At 38.7% G+C, this 18,095-nt stretch overlaps 3 protein-coding genes across 5 annotated transcripts in view; 2 read left to right on the forward strand and 1 right to left on the reverse strand.

Annotated features, from left to right (window-relative positions):
* The window catches only part of rgs7a (regulator of G protein signaling 7a), a 51,124-nt gene extending 49,485 nt beyond the window's left edge, over nt 1-1,639 (forward strand). Inside the window, exons 17-18 of one of the 2 annotated variants that reach the window (XM_005914224.3) lie at nt 496-532; nt 776-1,639. In XM_005914224.3, the coding sequence (XP_005914286.1) occupies nt 496-516 (21 nt within the window). In that variant the 3' untranslated portion in view covers nt 517-532; nt 776-1,639. The remainder of the gene's footprint in view (nt 1-495; nt 533-775) is intronic. The other variant, XM_005914225.3, reaches the window with a different exon arrangement.
* Nucleotides 1,640-2,547: 908 nt separating this feature from the next.
* On the forward strand, nt 2,548-9,269 carry grem2a (gremlin 2, DAN family BMP antagonist a). The gene is made up of 2 exons (XM_005914226.2): nt 2,548-2,910; nt 7,929-9,269. The coding sequence occupies exon 2, from the start codon at nt 7,930-7,932 to the stop codon at nt 8,506-8,508; it is 579 nt and encodes a 192-aa protein (XP_005914288.1). The 5' UTR covers nt 2,548-2,910; nt 7,929; the 3' UTR covers nt 8,509-9,269.
* Nucleotides 9,270-9,388: 119 nt separating this feature from the next.
* Nucleotides 9,389-18,095, reverse strand: part of LOC102300651 (formin-2) — a 42,682-nt gene continuing 33,975 nt past the window's right edge. For both annotated transcript variants that reach the window (XM_005914227.3, XM_042225662.1), the window contains 5 exons: nt 16,041-16,133; nt 12,785-12,836; nt 11,726-11,875; nt 10,638-10,719; nt 9,389-10,395 (listed from right to left, as the gene is read on the reverse strand). In XM_005914227.3, coding sequence (XP_005914289.1) covers nt 10,369-10,395; nt 10,638-10,719; nt 11,726-11,875; nt 12,785-12,836; nt 16,041-16,133 — 404 coding nt within the window. In that variant the 3' untranslated portion in view covers nt 9,389-10,368. The remainder of the gene's footprint in view (nt 10,396-10,637; nt 10,720-11,725; nt 11,876-12,784; nt 12,837-16,040; nt 16,134-18,095) is intronic.

The following is an 18,095-nucleotide window of genomic DNA, read 5'->3' on the forward strand; positions in this document are numbered from 1 at the left end:
TATATTAATGGAGTCTCTTTCAGGTGTATTTGATGGAGGAGCTGATCAGGACTCTTGTCAGGCTTGTAGAAACTCTTATGAATACAGAAAAATGGGATGTCATACCATGCAGAATATTTCAGCATTACACAAGCGCATCCACGTGGTTAAAAACCTACCCTGTCTCACACCTCCTACTCTTTATCAGCCCATCTATCTGGCAAATAAAATTTCAGTATTGTATTAATGTTTTTTTTTTTTAAAGAAAAAAACTGTTAAACCTACATCAATTTTGGGGCGTATGTTGTGTTAGTTCTTCTTTTTGATTGACTATGATGTGAAAGTAGTATGCTTTACATGATGGCAGAATATTCTTTTTTATGCCAGCTAAAATTAAACGAAGCCTGCATATTTTGTTGATCTAGCGATTCTTACATATGTGTAATTTGTTTAGTGACCTATGAATCCACAAACTAAAGTCACCTCAAATATGTGGGGTTTTTTTTGTCTCAACAGAAAAGTAAGAACTTATTCTGAAGGGTCTTACTCCCAGGTAATGTCCAATGATACCATATCATCTTCATGTACTACATTTGGTTGTTGTTATTTAATTCTTGTCAGCATGTTGTGATTGCTACTCTACTTAAATGTTGTGCTAAATTCTACCATTGAATGTAATACAAAATGTGCAATTCCTGCACTAAGTGTGTTGTTAAAATACTGTGTATTTCTTCTTCCCTTCTTCCACCTTATTCCCTATTTTCATTATTTTCTGTCTTCTTATCTCTTCTCCCAGCGCAGGGGAAACCACTGGCATCCAAGAGGTTGACCAGTTGTGTGCCATCATGCTAAAATCAATGCCAACTCTCTCTCTCTCTCTGGGACATGGAGAGGGGAACCATTTCATCTCTTCATCATCATTGTCTGTCATCTGCTCTTGGCCCAGCCGGATGATGAGCCAAGCCTTCTGTTCATCTGTTGTCCACAGGATGTTGCATGTCCATGGAGGGGATGTTCCTTCTTCTCTCTCCACTTTCAATACCTGATATATTTCCAGTATTCTCAGAAAGGAGGCACTGCTGGACTTGAGGGGACACTGACAGACAGTCAAGATGAAAAAATAAAAAAATGACACTGAAGAAAGTTATACCCAGTGTTCCAGTTCTTTCCATCATAAATGCTGGATCGGAACCTCCCTCCTGTCTCTCACTTCCAGCTGAAACAAATGATGTCAGAGAGAAAAAAAAACAAAAAACAAAAGAAAAAAATGTAGAAAAATATAAAATGACAGCTTAAACTGATAAATCTAACCAATGTCATTGCTTTACATGATCTGAGATCACAGATACTTTGTCACGCTATGGGAAGTGTTGTGCAGAATGAATATACAATATATATATACATATATATATTATGATTAATATTATTATTTATGGTGCATTTATTTTTGCTTTGCATTATTTTATTGCACTACAAATAACTAGCACATATGATTTTCATTGCTCCTGTAAAGTCACATTCAGATTTACATAAAAAAATGCTGTCTCCTGTCTTGCGTAGAACATAATTCTTTGTTATTCTCTCCTGCATTTATTTTTATACCATATTTAAAGACACTTTTACTTACTTGTATTATTAAAGTTGGCCCTCTATCTGTTAATATGGCCTAGGTCTGATTTTTTCTTTTCCTGTATACACACAATTTTAGAATTAAATATTCATTCATTCAAATATTCATCAGTTTTAATATAATCCAACGGGTTATGCACTTTTGTTTTCTGCCACTAGATGGGGGTAAACTATTTCCCATCGGTTAAAAAAAACAACAGTTTTCAACACAGATCAGCAAAATAAGCTACGGTACTCTGCAGACAAATGGAGTTTTGTCATGCAAAAGTGTCATCATCCTCCGGTTTGCTGAAAGGGTTATTGTTCAAACTCTGCCCATCTGAGGTTTTGCACGGTCTGTTGATGTTTCAGCTCTTTGATGGCAGAAGTGACAGTCAGAGTTTTCAGTCTTTGTGCCCAGTGGTCAGCATAGCCAGAGCCGCAAAAGAGACAAACATCATTGTCTCGGTTGCATCAAGGAATGTGAACCGTGGCATTTTTTTTTTCAAAGCATGCTGTTAGTGCATGCACAGATGATTTATGGATTGGAGGTTACGGGTTTCGTTTTGATGTGGTGATTTGCCAATAAGAAAGGATAATTTAGGGGGTTTTAGGCAACCATTGTTTCTCTTATCCACTTTCCAAATCTCATCCACTTCCTTAAAAGTAAAGTGTCATTAACTGTCAAATTCAAGGTGAGGAAATGAAAACATACGATGGAAAAATAAGATAAGGCAAAATCTGTCATCTTAGATTTGCCTATTATGGATGAGTAGGGATTCATATATAAATATATATTTAATATATATATATATATTCAGAATATTAAAGGGCAGACAGAAATAGACAGCCTGTCTCTCCTAGATTTAAGTGAAAGAAATGAAGCTTGATTTGATTCACACAATAGCAAGGACCAATAGGAAAAACCCTCCCATTCTTGAGGAGGGAAAGGGGTGGTGGGGATTCAAACTAAGGCAGGCTTTACAGTGACTCAAACACGCTCAAAGACAGACTGCAGACAGTCTCCACGACACTAAGATATGGGCTTACTGTGACTGCAGTCTGGAGCTTATTTTCTTAATCTAAAAGCCAAAAAGAGAACATTAGACTCAGAGAGAAAGACGTTGCCCAAGAGGATGGGAAACTGAGCACGTCCCAAACTTTAAGAAGGGAAGAAGAGGAGCAAGGACAAGCCTGAGGATACCGCAGATTATGTTGCCATGGAAACCGAAACTTGGAAGCGGACGCAAGGACCACTGAAGGTGGACGATCTCCCTTGAATGCATCGTCGACACATCACTGTCCCGCTGCACACATAAAAAGGTATACGAACTATACATTACATTTCGATAGCACTGACTTTATACCATATTGAATGCCTCAAGACTCAAAAAAGCGCTTCAGCAGATGATTTTACATATAATCTTTCATAACGCATGGCTTGCACTAATTTGAAATTATTAACATTAAGTTCAAGAAAGTTTTCGATATTAGATAATACACACGGGCAGCTATAGTATCCCATTGTAATGCCCGTTTTACACGGAAATATAATGATACGTTATTTAAAGGCGCACAGCTTTGCAGCACATAAGAGGAAATGTGACCGTGTACGTGAACGCGCCATGTAGTCTAGCGTTTAGATTTCCCAGAGAGAAGAGAAACTGTCTGAGTGCTGGTTCATCATATCCCACGTGAGTTTCTGACTGACTGACTCAGTGCGTCTCTGAGTGACTAAGTGCAGAACCATGTAATTGGAACGGCGGTAGTTGTACAGCTATTTAGTATAATGTCCCAGCACTGATGGTTTGATTCCCACTGGGGCCACCCATTGTAAAAATATACACCTTCAAGGCGTTGAAAGGTGTTCTGGATAAAAGTGTCTGCTAAATTACTATAATTAGTGGCTGGAGGTTCCAAGTAATTAGTGTTGTGAGTGAGAGAATTAGTGAGTGATGACAGCCTGTTGTACTTTTCTTCTTAGTGAGCTTAAGAGGCAGTTTAGCCTTTCCAGTGAATATGAGACTGAGACATAATGATCTTAATGAACACTATGTGTAGTAAGACCATTTATTTTACTACAATAGCCTGTGGGTGCTGAATAATCTCTACTCTTTTCTTTTCCTCCCTGTTCAGTTGCACAAGTTTATATTCCCTTACGTGTTCTCTTTGTGTTGTGTGCGCTGATGCCTCTCCAAGTTGGTTTGAGAACATATGTGTGCATGTGTGTGCGTGTCCCTACAGTATGCGTGCGGGGAATGGTGGGGAGTTTGCCTTCTGATCCTGCTTACGGCTCTGGTGACTGCACCACCTTGTACAATCTGCTCTGATGTCAAAGAGGATTTAGCACACAGACACATTGTAATTTCTTAAGCAACAGAAACCACGTCATTGTGAGCCTCTGGAGATAGTAGCACTGGCATTTGATAGCAAACTTTAGTAACACGGTTAACGTGTCAAGTTTGCACTTATTATATGTAAACGGAAACTTCCCACTGATGCTGAGGAACGTGAATTAAAACTGTGGAGTAAAACTGCAGTTTTGGCCTGTTGTGGCACATTTTTCAGTTGAAAGCAAACTTTGATATGCCAACAAATCATGAGTCTTCAAGAGTAACCATCCTATTACACAGTGGCCTTCTGGTGTAGCAGGCCACAGTAACTCACCAAACATTGCTCAAAGTCAGAGAACTTACATCCTAGTGAAGATCCTAAAGTGGTGCTCGTTAGATAAAGAATACTTTTATTTCATATATCATAAAAATATAATAAAGTTTTCAGCTTGAAATACCTTAAACAAGCTGACACAGATTATAAATGTAAGACTGTGAAACAAAGCTATTAAAGAGGAAACAAAAGGAGAAAAACATTTTGTTTAAGTGTAAATGGAAGGTGGTGTTAATCGCTGTAGCTTATAACGTCTGCAGTGACAACTAGTGTACTATCACAGGATTTCTAATTGGCCTTCATCCCCACTAAAGCACTTTATGTTGCTGAGGCGAAGAAGTTGTCTTACATTCTTGCCAGTACTTAGCTTGGAAAGCATTATATCTGGGCTGCTAGTCATTATCAAGACGGATTGTGGTGACAAATGGCTACCCGAACTGCCTAAAGCGGCTTCCTGGCGATGTTGGCGTTAGACACATTTACACAGCAAAGCCCCTAAAAAGAGCCCCCCAACCCCCAGCTGTTAATGAACCAACAGTGAAGCGTAGTTTGGGAAAATGCAATCCGCAAATGCAGATAATGACATGGTTCCTCTTTGTGTAATTGGCTCCGAGTGAAAACATTTAATTTACCTCTCTTTCCCTTTTTCTCTCTCTCTCTTTGCATCCTGTGTATGTGCGTTTGACTCTGTATGTGTGTCTGTGTGTGTGTGATTACACACACATGTGTGGCCACACATGGGTGCATATGCGTGCGCGTGTGCGTGTGTGGCTACCCGTGTGTGTTTGAGGTTTGAGCTGCACGGTGAATTAAATGCAGTTCTACTGTAATTAACTGCACTTACCAGTCTATGTATGAGACTTTCTGACGCACCAATAATTGAGGCATCAGGTTTTGTTTGTTTTAACCTGCCTTTGAAGACGTGCTGGGAAGATGTTTCACATGGTTTAGTGGAAGTACATCTGTGTGTACAAATTTGAAAGCCTTGGAAAGGATTCTCCTTTCTTTATTCAATTATTTAACAACTGGATATTTGAAATCTTAAGATATTTAGCTGCCAGGCTGGCGATTTTCATGAATAATTTTGTTTTCATTTGACTTCAAGATTTGAAAAAAAAAGGCCCATTGTTATCCAGACAGAAAACATTACCATGGTATTATCATGCCATTCTGAAAAACAAAACATAACAAGTTCCCACTGATGATAATAGCTGTTTTCCAAAAAGCTTGTGTCTAGCTCAGCAGTCTCTCTGGTATTTGTGTCTGGCATTTGTAATTTCATTAGAGGTTTGAATTTTGGAACCAAGGTCTGCCACAGTTCAGTGAAGCATATTCAAAGTATTTGTGGTTCTGGTAAAACATAAAGCTGTGTTTGTGGACAATATTAGTGTTTAGCAGACACAAAGGTTGTGCTCAGTTCTGTCCCAGCATTAACACTCAAAACCACAGTCGCCTCCTGCCTCTAGGACTGTGTGATGATCGGTGCTGTGTGTCCAAGAATAAAAATCACAAGAGTGACAAAAAAAGAAAGAAAAAGCTCACAAGGAGGGATGAAGTTATATTTTTCATGAACCCCAAGTAGTGTTGGTTTTGTTTCCCGGTGTGTCATGAGTCCAGAAACCCCAACGAGTCTGCAACCCCCTCTTTCACCCCCCATCTTCTATCCCCAACCACTAACCATCTACCTCAGAGTCCCCCAAAAGCCCCTGAATCGTTACCCCAAAACCACAATTTGTCTTGCAGAGAGATTGATGGGTATAGCTCAGCAGGGCCACTACTCTAACACCAGCTGAGTTTGGGGGTGGAGAGGAAGCGCAGTTGCTGACTGTATAGGTCATTTGTCATGCCCTGTGTACACAGTCAGTCAGGTCATCCCTCCCCAGCCCCAAGAGCTATCCAGACTGTAGATCACCGGAGTCACATGGTGCTACATAAGAGACTGATAGAGGGAAAATGGGAAAACAAGAGCCTGGACACAAAAGCAGAGCATGTGACCCTGATCAGGGGTTTGTGCACTTCAACTCCCAGTCAGCAGGAATAAGATGGAGCAGGTAAAGACAAATGAGACTGTCCTTAAGTGGAAGGTAGTTCACTAAAAGATGAAGTGGGGTCAATATTCTCTGATAGAGCAGGTGGGGGAAAGACAGTGGGATTGTTTACTTTAGTTATTCTAACCTTATGGTGGGTGAGCGTAGGGGAGTATATATATGGTCTGTATGTGTGCTAAAATGTACATCTCTAGAAGAACCACAGACATTATTTGGATGTCCAGTTCCCGATTTGGATATGATTTAGGTGCCAAAATCATAATTTCCTGTGTAAGAACTGGCTTAAATGTGTGTCATCTGGACACACATTGTTACTTCAGCCATATAATTGATCTAGTTCCTTAGCAGACTGTACACAGATGTCTTAAGAAAAAAGCAAAGCAAAACCAAACTATAACAAAAAAAACCCTTTAAAAAATTCATCAGATTAGATTTGAACAAGAAAAAAATTAACAGTACACTCCATTTTCTGTGCTTAAGTAACTGCAACGTATGGCTTTATTTATTTTTTAATAAAAAAAAATTCATACTTTATATCTGGTAGATGGACTAACAGCTGCTGTCTAGCTTATGGCAAGTGCTGCTGGGACAGTGATATACAGACTCGAGTGCTCATGCTGCTCAGACAGAGCTGCCATGACCTCAGGGTCAAGGGCAGAAAAAAACGAGGCAAAAAACAAAGTGGATTATGATAAAGTAATTTGTTCCATGTCAGAGTGAGTTGCAGGTTCAGGAAAGGAACAAAGAGAACATATGAGCAGAGCAAAGAAGAGTCTGCGAATAGTAGCAGCCAATGGCCTTGAGGCCGTTTGGTTCTCTGTCAGAATTTCTAAGTTGGTGTCATGCAATGCTTGTCAAGAGCAACATCTGCTGAAAAGATGCTTGAGTGATGGTCAAAAATGTGCTGGCGCAAATACTGACAGCTTGCACACGGGCGCGTACTCCGTTTTGACTCAAAGAGGAATCATTTCTCCAGATCATACCATCTCTATGGTGCTGGCATTGTACAAAAGGCACTGGTGATTATGGACAATATAGGCCCATAATCACTCTCACTTTGGTTTTCTTCACGTATATCACCAAAGAGTAGATGAGTGAACTGTACGGCTCTCCGACTCTTTCCCTAATAACATGCAGATGGGCCTCTCTAATGCCTGTTTACATATCTGCGGCATAGTTCATGACTAAAGTAAGCAAAGCCCTAATTATTTTACCCAGCGACGGGACCAATAAAATCAACTTCCCCTTCTCGTTATGGGTGTTTAAGTGTATCCTTTGATGGCAGGGCTTTATTTATTTTTGGAAGAGTTGCGTAGCCGAGAGGAAAGCAAATAGAAGTAATGACACAGAGATGCTGACAAATGGGGGCCCTGGTGATGGATTCATTTCCTCAATGATGCCTGGAAGGCTAAACTGCAAAGGTGGCTCAACAGGAATGAGCATTCTCACAGTTGCAAGCATAATTGGCAACATTAGTATCATGTAAGCATTTGTGTGACTGTCATGTTTCATCTCATACTACCTAAATGTTACACCAGCTTTAGTGTAAATGTCCAGATTCTGTTTGTGCAGATGTCTTTCTCCATCTATTCGCTACATTGTATAGTAATGTATCTCTCTTTGCAGAATGCTGTGGAGAATAACTATCCCTGTCATACTGGCTGGGGTGCTCTGCATCACTGCAGAGACCAAAAAGTCCCGTCCTCAGGGAGCCATCCCATCTCCATACAAGTCCAAAGGGAACCTGTCTGCGGACCGTCACCATCGATTGCTTCAGCAGAAACCAGAGGTGCTATCCTCTAGCCGGGAAGCCTTGGTTGTGACAGAGCGCCGTTACCTCCGCAGAGACTGGTGCAAGACCCAACCTCTTCGTCAGACAATCAGTGAGGAGGGCTGCCGCAGCCGCACTGTGGTCAACCGTTTTTGCTATGGCCAGTGTAACTCATTCTACATACCACGGCATATGGGTCCAAGCTCGAGTCAGGGACAGAGTCGAGGCCAAACCTCAGGCTCGGGAAGAAAAAACCACAACAAAGCCCAGGAGCCATTTCAGTCCTGCTCCTTCTGTAGGCCACATCGCATCACACAGCTCACAGTGCAGCTAGACTGCCCAGACCTGCAGCCCCCTTTCAGACACCGCAAGGTGCAGAGAGTCAAACAGTGTCGCTGCATGTCTGTGGATGTGAGCGGCCATGGGAAACTGTGAAGGGGGACTTAAAGGTCTTTCCAATTTGGAATGACATCATTTATGTGCTGTCAGAGGCAGAAATTCACAAACTTAGCCAAACAAGGACTGGCTTCAAGAGGAACTGTTCTGCATCGTGTTGTACAAAGAATGGCTTGTCTTGCAACAAAATGAAACATGGAACTAGAAATACACAAAAGCTCAACAATGATTTAATTAGAGAGTAGCAGCCATGTTCATATGCCAGTGCGGTTAAAAAGGAAAAAAAAAAAAAAGAATAAATCAAGTGGCTGTGTAGAGACAGTGATAATAAAGCTGTTGGTGTTTAACAATGGACATTTTTTTAGTTGTAGCATTTCAAAAATATCACATCTACCTAAAGGAGTCAAGAAAGTACCTCTTAAAAATGACAGAACATTATGGACACTGAGGATGGCCAAGCAAAAGGAAGTGCATTAAAGTAATGTCCAACTGTATAATTAGTGCAACCAATTAAAACAGTCTTTGTAAAATGTGTATCTATAGGTGGTTCTACAATCTTAGACAGCTTGTCAGTATCTTTTTTTTTGTCGTGTTTCACAAGTATTCTGTTACCCTTTTTGTTTTGTATTAACATGATGATGTCAAAGAAAAGATGAAACAATTCACACCATCCACCTGCTTGGATACAAACCTGATTGTATACTGTACATTTTCCACAAATATACTAGCCAGGAGACAAAAAATAAAGAAAAAAAACTGCAGCATGTGTAATGGAGTTGCAATGCAATGTATACAATATATACACGTGTGTTTTAAGTATGTAAAAATATATTAAATCTATTTCATATAAAACAAAGTGATGTGTAGTGTGCATATAATTTGTCATATGATAAACAGAAATTGATCACCAATAACAGAATTTTTATCACAAAAATCAGGGTAATGTCTTTTATTCAATAAATATATATTTATATTATTTTTAATGGTCAGATGTATTCAGTCAAAACACAGTGCTGGTATTGTACATTAAAACCACATCACATGATTCTACTGCTGATTTAGCCTATGGATATTCACACTCTTTCACATAACACAAAAGGTAAAACTATCTGCATAGGATTTTGCTTGAAAGAAAGCATATTTACATTAATGTTGAAAAGAACAATAGTGGGGATTTATCAGATCACATGACTTAGAAAGACATGACCATTTAAATAAAAAACACTAAAAGATGAGGTGCTGTATGTAAAACACGTAGAATTCGCAGTTGAAACGCACCAGATGAAAATCTTGAAAGGAGTAAATTTGTTATTTTTCAGGCCATGTAAACAGACTTTTCTTCCTTGTAGGTATCATTGAATCACAATTGATGCATCTCAAAAATAAGCTTTGTTCAACTCATTTAAAGTCTCCACTATGCAATAAGGCACCATATAGAAATATTATAAAATCCTGTGCTTTTCACCATCAAGGGAGATGTGAACACAACGTGTTAATGGTTTTTCTAGAAACTGAGGGTTGGAAACGGCAATAAAAAATGGCTACATATTATGTATACTGATAAAGCTTGAACATAGTGTCACCAAAAAAAACAAAACAGAAAAAGAACACCAAGTATTTATAGCAAATTTTCATGCAACTTGAATTCAGTAATCAGCTTAGGGATGCCTTTTTATAACACAGACTCGTTTCATTTTGTGAAATGGTGGGTAAGGACATTAGCTTTAATCCCAAGTTTAAACGATACACTTTGAACCAGCTCACACTCGACAGCCCTAAACCAATTGAAAACAAATACTGGGAGCAAATAAATGCTAAAAATGACTGATGACTCGTGTCAGATTGTACAAACACAGCTTGTGCAATAGGCTAGGTGATGATAATTTTCCATTGTCTGCTTCAGATCTTCTTACCCAACTTTGCTTTCTGTGGAAAAAAAAAAGACAAGAAAAAAGTGTGAGTTATTTACAGCTGGAAGCACTGGCGCTCCGCTCTAAAATGTTACTATAAGAGCCAGGATTGTTGTTTCTTAAAACACTGACAAGCATTTGCGAGCAATTGGGTCTGTTAGGTGAAAGAAAAAGGCAGGTACTGCTAGAATTACAGTAAATAAATAGAAAACAGATGACTCCATACAGTAATAAGAAAAAGTAAAATGTTATGCATACTATTCCAGTTGCATGTTTGGGTGTCACATTGTAGGAAGCCTTCTGCCTGGCCTGTTTAAAAGACTCCTCTGCCATTTTGACCCTAAAAAAAAAGTAGAAATAAATGCCAATCATGTGATAAAGATGTTAAGAGCAATTAATTAGCTGCATAGAGCTACACAGAGTCACTAAAATTCACCATTACACCATCAAAAAAGAAAAATGTAGTATAGTGCTAAAGATTTCAGGTTTATACCATCCAACTTGTGGTCATGGGGCATTTAAACACAAGGATTTTGGTTTGACAGGAGGCCAGACCTTCTACTATGAAATGATTCACTCTAGTTTACTATAGCAAGGAGAGGGCCAGAAATGTCACTACTCATTTGCTCTTTAAAAAGAAAAATGATTAACATGCTGGCATTGAGTGAGTAGAGCAGTTTATACTAGCAGACTCGCCTGTTGTCTTTACCCATTACATGTTCAATGCATGGTAGTGCTGCATCTTTGCATGCCCATACAGGCAGAAGTGAGGATTACCATCTACTGTTCCACATATGGCAAAGGACAAAGAGTTAATGCTTTCAAATTAGTTTTTATTCTTTCCTACTGAACAAGCAAAGACTATGACATTGGACCTCGCTTACAAATACTATCACAAGTCAATCTTCATTGGAAATAATGGACCAATTTGCTTTTTGTTGACATATGCAGCTATATCTTCATATTTATCAAACCACTGGAAGCTAACTGGATGATGCATGTGTTTTTTTTTCGTTGCTGGGGTAAGGACAAAGATTTGGGTCATTTGCCCTCTTTCCCTTCATGAATTTGAATGAATCTGATAAGATCTTCAGTGAACATGAGATGTACTGCATGTTATTAATGGTTTGGAAACTCAAGCTTGGGGAAAATTCAAAATGAAGGAGCACTAGGCACATCTGTTATCACATTTTAAGGCTCCCAATCAGAGAAAATAAGAAAAAAAATGGACTGATATCTCAGCAATACTCCATTTTTAGTCAAAAGTTTTAAGCGTCCTATCAGAGGGATTTATCCGTATCATGGAAAATGTCACATTGTGGAACAGGAATCTCCATATGGCTCACCGCTCTTGTAAGATCAGCTTATTCTGCTTCTTCCACTGGTCTTTAAAATCTGTGGAAAACTCATGCCAAATGGAGAAGAATGTGTGGGGAGAGACTTCTTTCTCTCCTGCCTTCGGTTTGACTGAGAAGGATACACTCAACTCCAAGAAACTGAGGACAGAGAAGAAAAACATTACTTCAAGACCAAAACATTACAACACGAGATTACAGAAAACTATACCAATTATTGTGAAACTTGGCAGTCCTACGCAGATATGCAAAATATGATAGCTAATCTTGGAATAATGTGCTTTTTGGAGATTTAATAGTAGAGGAACTAAAAAAAAGAAAGAATAAAAACAATAATGACCGTGCATTTCAACGGAAAAAAAAAATGCTATTAGTACTGCAAAAGCAAGAAAATCTGACTTAACCAAAATGATGAATTTTGCTGTATCACTCCTTTTCCTTATCCATATGAACCACACATACTCTATTGGTGTGTAAGCACGAGTGATGAAAGACAAAGGAGTCAAAGACAGATCTTGCAAAAAGAAAGTGTGCATAGAGCAGCGGATGACATACACTAAGGTGTTAAATGTGGCAGCAATTTTGAGTGGATTAATATCGTGGACAGGTTGGGGTCTCTTTGTTTGGAGTGTGCTATAGGAACACATTCCAAGCCAGCAGTAACAGAAGCCTGGAGCCATGGCTGTCTACTCTCGCTCCACTTAGATAAACAACATAGACACTGCATAGGGGGCCTCCCGTCTACTGAAGGCCTGGCATGACGGCCTGCACCTTCCATGTAATTGAAGGAACCAGGAGTCATAAATATTGACAAAGCTGCAAGATTATATTTCTTCACTGCAGCGAGAGTATATCACTTCAAACTGTGTTGGATTGCATTATACCTTACTTTCAAATTCACAACTACAATCACTGCTTTGAAACTTAAAAGACGACCAAATGTAAATCCAGGAAATAAAATGCAAAGTAACATTTATTTTTTGAGCAAAGATATGTAGGAAAAGGTTTTTAAACACACACACACAGACACACACACAATACTCTTCTTACATCTTCTGAGTTTCTGCTAGCTGGTTCTCCTGCGTTTCCAGTTCAGTTTTGGCTGTGAAAGAGTAAGAAAAAAAAAATTATGCATTTGCAAATAGACGGATTTTGCATTTCCCTTAAAAGACAGCTCTTTCATTTATAGTGTGATTTGTATATACCAGGAGATTCAAGATGTCACCATTACTTAACTCAAAAGTCCTGCTCAGGGTCAACATCGAGCCATGACATTATTGAGTGTTGGATTGTATGCTGTTGCACAACTGACAAATGAGTAGTGGAGATTGCAGAACAAGTGCTTCTTTGTGTAATATTACTTCAAATGGAGACAGATGACTGTGTTCACGTTTGTGTGAGGTGTGAGGGAGTAGTTGGACATCATGGTGCACATTAGCAAGCAGTTCCAGCAGACCACAACACTTATCTTGGGGTGCCATCAGGATCATTTTGACTGCGTTATAAATTATGATATGAACGAAAAGCAGTCAAATGTGACAGCCTTGGTTAGACAAGCATCGCAGGTTAGTACTCATCAAATTTCAGATCCAAGGGCTGATTTTTCATCTCATTTTTTCAATATATCAGCAGTTGTAGAGTCGATCCAGCTGTGTTTTGTTGGTCTATATCTTCACTATGGTGCTGTATAACTGTCAAAAGGCTAGGCATTAAATTCTTGCCCAGATAACATCTCTTTTCCCCTCAAGGTCAGTAATGTGTAACCTGCTGTCTTAAACTGTCAAATGATCAGAAATGACCTATGGCCTGCAAATAGCTTTGTGAGACAGATGACAGTAGATGGAACAGAGAATCTTTCCTGGCACAAACCCGTGTGCTGCTTTTACCCAGTTGAATATCTGCTTGCTTTGTGTAATTGAAGCCAGAACCACATCTAAAGATCTCAGACAAACCTGCTGAGAGGAGCACTATGCGTTATCATTCTAAAGTGCTAAATCACTCTGCAGCCTACAATCTTGCCCGTCACTGCAGATTGTCCATCAAAAATGATAACAAATTGATGAGAAATATGAAGTTATGCGACAACATTTTAAAAAAAATTAATATAAAATATAATATATAATAGACTGTTAAATAACCTTTATCATGCCGAATGATTTAGTATCAAGTCTATATAGTTTGCTCTTTTCTAATAATCTTATTGTGATGTTGTTAAGATATTGTGATATTATGGGAGAGAATCAAACAAAAGAGGAAAACTTAAAAAAAAGGTTATCTAAAGATATAAAACATCAGCATTGTTGCACAACATCAACATGTCTATCTAAAGTCAATATTTCTTTTTTCCATAATGTGCTATGCATTGATGTTTAAAAGTTTATTTAACATTCTTGGCTTATTTGCTTTGATTTCTTAGGTTGCAGTTAGTAGAAAATGTAGCAAGAGTATGCCATCAGTCATACTAGTAATCTTTACATTCATCAGAAACAGATTATCACATGGCCGGTGCTCTCTTGCTAGTCATATTGACTCCATCAAAGGCCTGCATGCATGAGAATTTGTGAAGTGAGTGGAGAAAATGGAGCTAGACCAAACAGCCAAGCTCCAACAAGTCCGCTCCCACTGTTATTCTGTGGTTAGTTGCATGGTCAGAAAATAAACAAAAGCGGTTTTAACTGTGGAGCCAGAAACGGTTTAACCCCAGGCTTTTTAGAAATTACAGAAATAACAAAAATAAGACATTTGGCTGTTGTTTCTTTTTTCACTGCTGCAGTGGAAGAACCTCAAGAATCCCGTCTGGAGCCTTGTGAGTCACATGTCCATGTTACAGTGCTTACATTCTGGTCTCAGAGGAAAAACCTCATCATTTGCATCAAAGAGAGAGCCCCCATATTTCTCTCAAACGCACAGAGAGAGGAACGGAGATGGGGAGAGGTGGAAATGGGAGAGATGCTTTCATCTACAGACTTCCTTTAAAATGGACAGTGAGCATTACTGCTGAAGCACATATGCTATGTATTAGACTCTCATTTGAATACAAAAGCAGTTGGAAAGAGGCCTGCAAGTTGGGTCCTTCAGGAAGATTGGTCACAGTCAACTGAATGTACCCAGGGTCAAAGCCAGTGCTACATAAATAATGACTATTGGTTTGTTTTTCTAAAACAAGTGTTTAAAAAAAAAAATCCAGTAAGTCTTACACATTTGAAGTAGACTGCAATAATCTAATATTGCTGCATGCAGATGTTAGATTACAGATAAAAGCTCAACTTCATGACATCTGGTGAATATGACAAATAAACACGATTATATTTTGGGTAGATTTTGATGCTATTTAAACAAAAATGCAGTAGCTTTTTCCTGTTGACTGAAAATTTGCAGCTCACAAATTTTATTATCACAGCCACGGTACTCAGAGGCCAAACCCTTTGTTGTTTTCATCCAAATACCTCTAGGGCAAAGTATCATTATTCCAGTCAAATTCCTCTACATCTGAGTGCACAAATAAAGACCAAGTAATATTCAAAGTCTACTTAATGAAAAAGATAATTTTCCAAAGTCTGTTTTACGCCACATTATACAGTTCTCCTCTTGGCAGTCAATTTACAGCAAGAAGCTACATGACAAGTTCAAATTTAGACTTTTTTTCCCCCTTTGAGTCAGAGCAAGAGTGCTTCATTTTATTAGGCAGAGATCACGATAAAAAAAAAACCCTAAACTGACTCCAAGTGCAGTCATGATCTTTCAAAACAGATAGGCAAACTTGAAACAAGATCAGTGAATTATTCAATACACCCTGAAATAAACAGAGGTCCCTATGGAAACTACACTGACTGAGTCTTTGTGTGTGTATAGCAACTGTAAAACGGTATGAAACAGATCTTAAATGTGTTTGCAGGCATGGACAACTTGCATCATTCTGATGGATGAGCTGCGTCACATAGGCTCACACAAATCATTAAATTAAAGCATGCACTCTTAAAGTAGTAAATTATTTCTATGGAAAGGTCTGATACTTAACATGCAAATTCAGCTGCAGATCTGGCAAGGATTTTCAGCAGAAGAACAGTGTTTATGGAACTCCAAATACACTACAGTGACTATGTTTAAAGTAATGAAGGAACATATTAGTGCAGTGGTGTGGATTGTCAGTAATAGACTGCTATGGTACAGATACAAAGATACATCAAGCTTTTGATACAAAGATCCAAACATTGCAGTTCATTGTTGAGTTTAATATTTAAATGGAATTCACTGACAGTCGAGTCAAGTAGACTGTAGACAAAATCATATTCAGTTGTTTTCTCACCTCGATTGAGAAATTCATCCATCTTGTCCTTGAATGGTTGCAGGTTCTCTTCAGAGGACAATTTGCAAACTTTCTCCGTTTCAGCAGAGCATGCTGAAATAACAAAAGATTAGAAGATAAGGGGGGTGGGGGAGTCTTCCAGAACAGAAATATTTTATCCACCATTGGCGCTTTAATTATCTGCAGTGCTCTTTAACCTAGCTGAGCTTGCTTTAATAAATCTCTACTGAATTTTTGCTGAATAAGTGTCTGCAAAGACATAATAACCCATAATGACTAATAAGTTAGCCCTAGCAACCAGGAAGGCCTGCGGTCTGATCCCAGGAGAAACTTATTGTTACGCTCGATCTGCAAGCATAACAGATACACAAGCTCAGCTCAAGGCCTTAGAGGTGGAGAGGCCATGAGACGCTTAAGGGAACAACGAGGTCGGGACTGGGCAAGTGGTAATTCATCGACCATATGGTGCCTCAGCCAAAAAGGCAAAGCAAGCTCTCTCTCCACTGCATTACTTGCTGATGTCCTTTGGGCCAGCCAAGGCCATTTCTACGCCGCCTACCTATCGGAAAACCCCTCTGGGAACTGTCATCGAAGCCCATGTCTGCTAGAGCACTCAGCTACCTCTGCTAGGTAATGAAGAGGTCTGCAGGTATAGCATGTGATGATGTATTTATGTATGGCCAGTATGTGCCACAGCCACTGGGGTCGAAAGTCAGTTTCCCCTGTGAGCAACTCCATCTTTATGAATTGCAAATAATGAACAGCCTAAAGAATCATTACAGCAGAGAAAAAACAATATTTGGCAATACGTTTTAGGCGTCTGATTGGTTTAGCAGCAAAAACACATAAAACATGATAGAGAACAGACCAGGTTTAGGGAATAGTCGATCAGGCTGCAAGTACACACTCACGTGCATCATTTTGCTCAAAGATACACTTTAAAAAAAAAAAAAAAAAAAAAATCACCTCTAGAGCAAGAATAATGAAAATGAGCATTTTCTAAATGCTGCATAAATTAAGATGTTTTTCACTCAGCCAGTGAGTTTGGCTTGTCATTATCAAATATCCAAACCTTTTCCTGTGATCTTAATGTGTAGTGACATAACATTAATACAGTTCTCCATTATCCTATTTTACTTTGTGTTTTTGCGTTCCCACTTAAGAGTTATTGCTCCACAAACTCCATGGTTTGTGGAATTATCACATAACCCCCTTTTCTTGATTCAAGTTCATTCTGTGCTGACTTTTTAAATTCTAAAGATAAAAAGCAAAACTAAAGGACAAGATCCAGAGCTGGTAAATGAAGCCAAGGCAAAGTGGGGAAAAAACAAAAAACAAAAAACAAAACAAAACAAAAAAAAACGTGACTCTTTACTGCACCAAAAAGCATATTCTAGACCAGTGTTGCCCCTGATAACAACATGAAATAGGGTGAATATTTTTCTTCCACCTCGACTTCTTAATCAGGGGCATGACCTTTTTGACTGACAGGCCTCTCACAAACAGCTCGAGATTAAGCTGGACTTCTTCACTGTGTGTATCTGGTGCATGTGGAGCATTTTTAATGTATTATCTAAACACTAAGGCTTAGGTGAGTGAAATTCTGGTGTTTTTTTCACTTAGCACTAATCAGCCAATGTGGTTGCACCTATGCAGTCTATGAATACAGCTTGCTAACAAGGGTAGCTAGCCTTAGCTGATAAATTAGCATTCCAACTCTTAGCAACTTCTAGGTCTAATAATAATAATAATAATAATAATAATAATAATAATAATAATAATAATAATTTGTGTCACCAAAACATTATTGTTGAGGATTAAATGCTGACCCTGTGTGAAAAACATGGTTAATAAAGGTCATTACTAACCATGTTACATGTAGTTTCCCCAGTTGCATGCAGATTCTTTTACTATTGTAATGCATGCAGAATGTGGTTGGGTATTTGATCGCTGAAACAAGTAAGTTCTTTCCTGAAAAATGGGTCATCTGGATGGTTAATGTTTCTCCTAATACGGTATATATTAATCAGCCTTAATCAAATCTTTGCAGATCAG

Source organism: Haplochromis burtoni, unplaced genomic scaffold (genome assembly GCF_018398535.1).
Source record: "Haplochromis burtoni strain Fernald_Lab_line unplaced genomic scaffold, NCSU_Asbu1 Contig_7, whole genome shotgun sequence".
NCBI lineage: Eukaryota > Metazoa > Chordata > Actinopteri > Cichliformes > Cichlidae > Haplochromis > Haplochromis burtoni.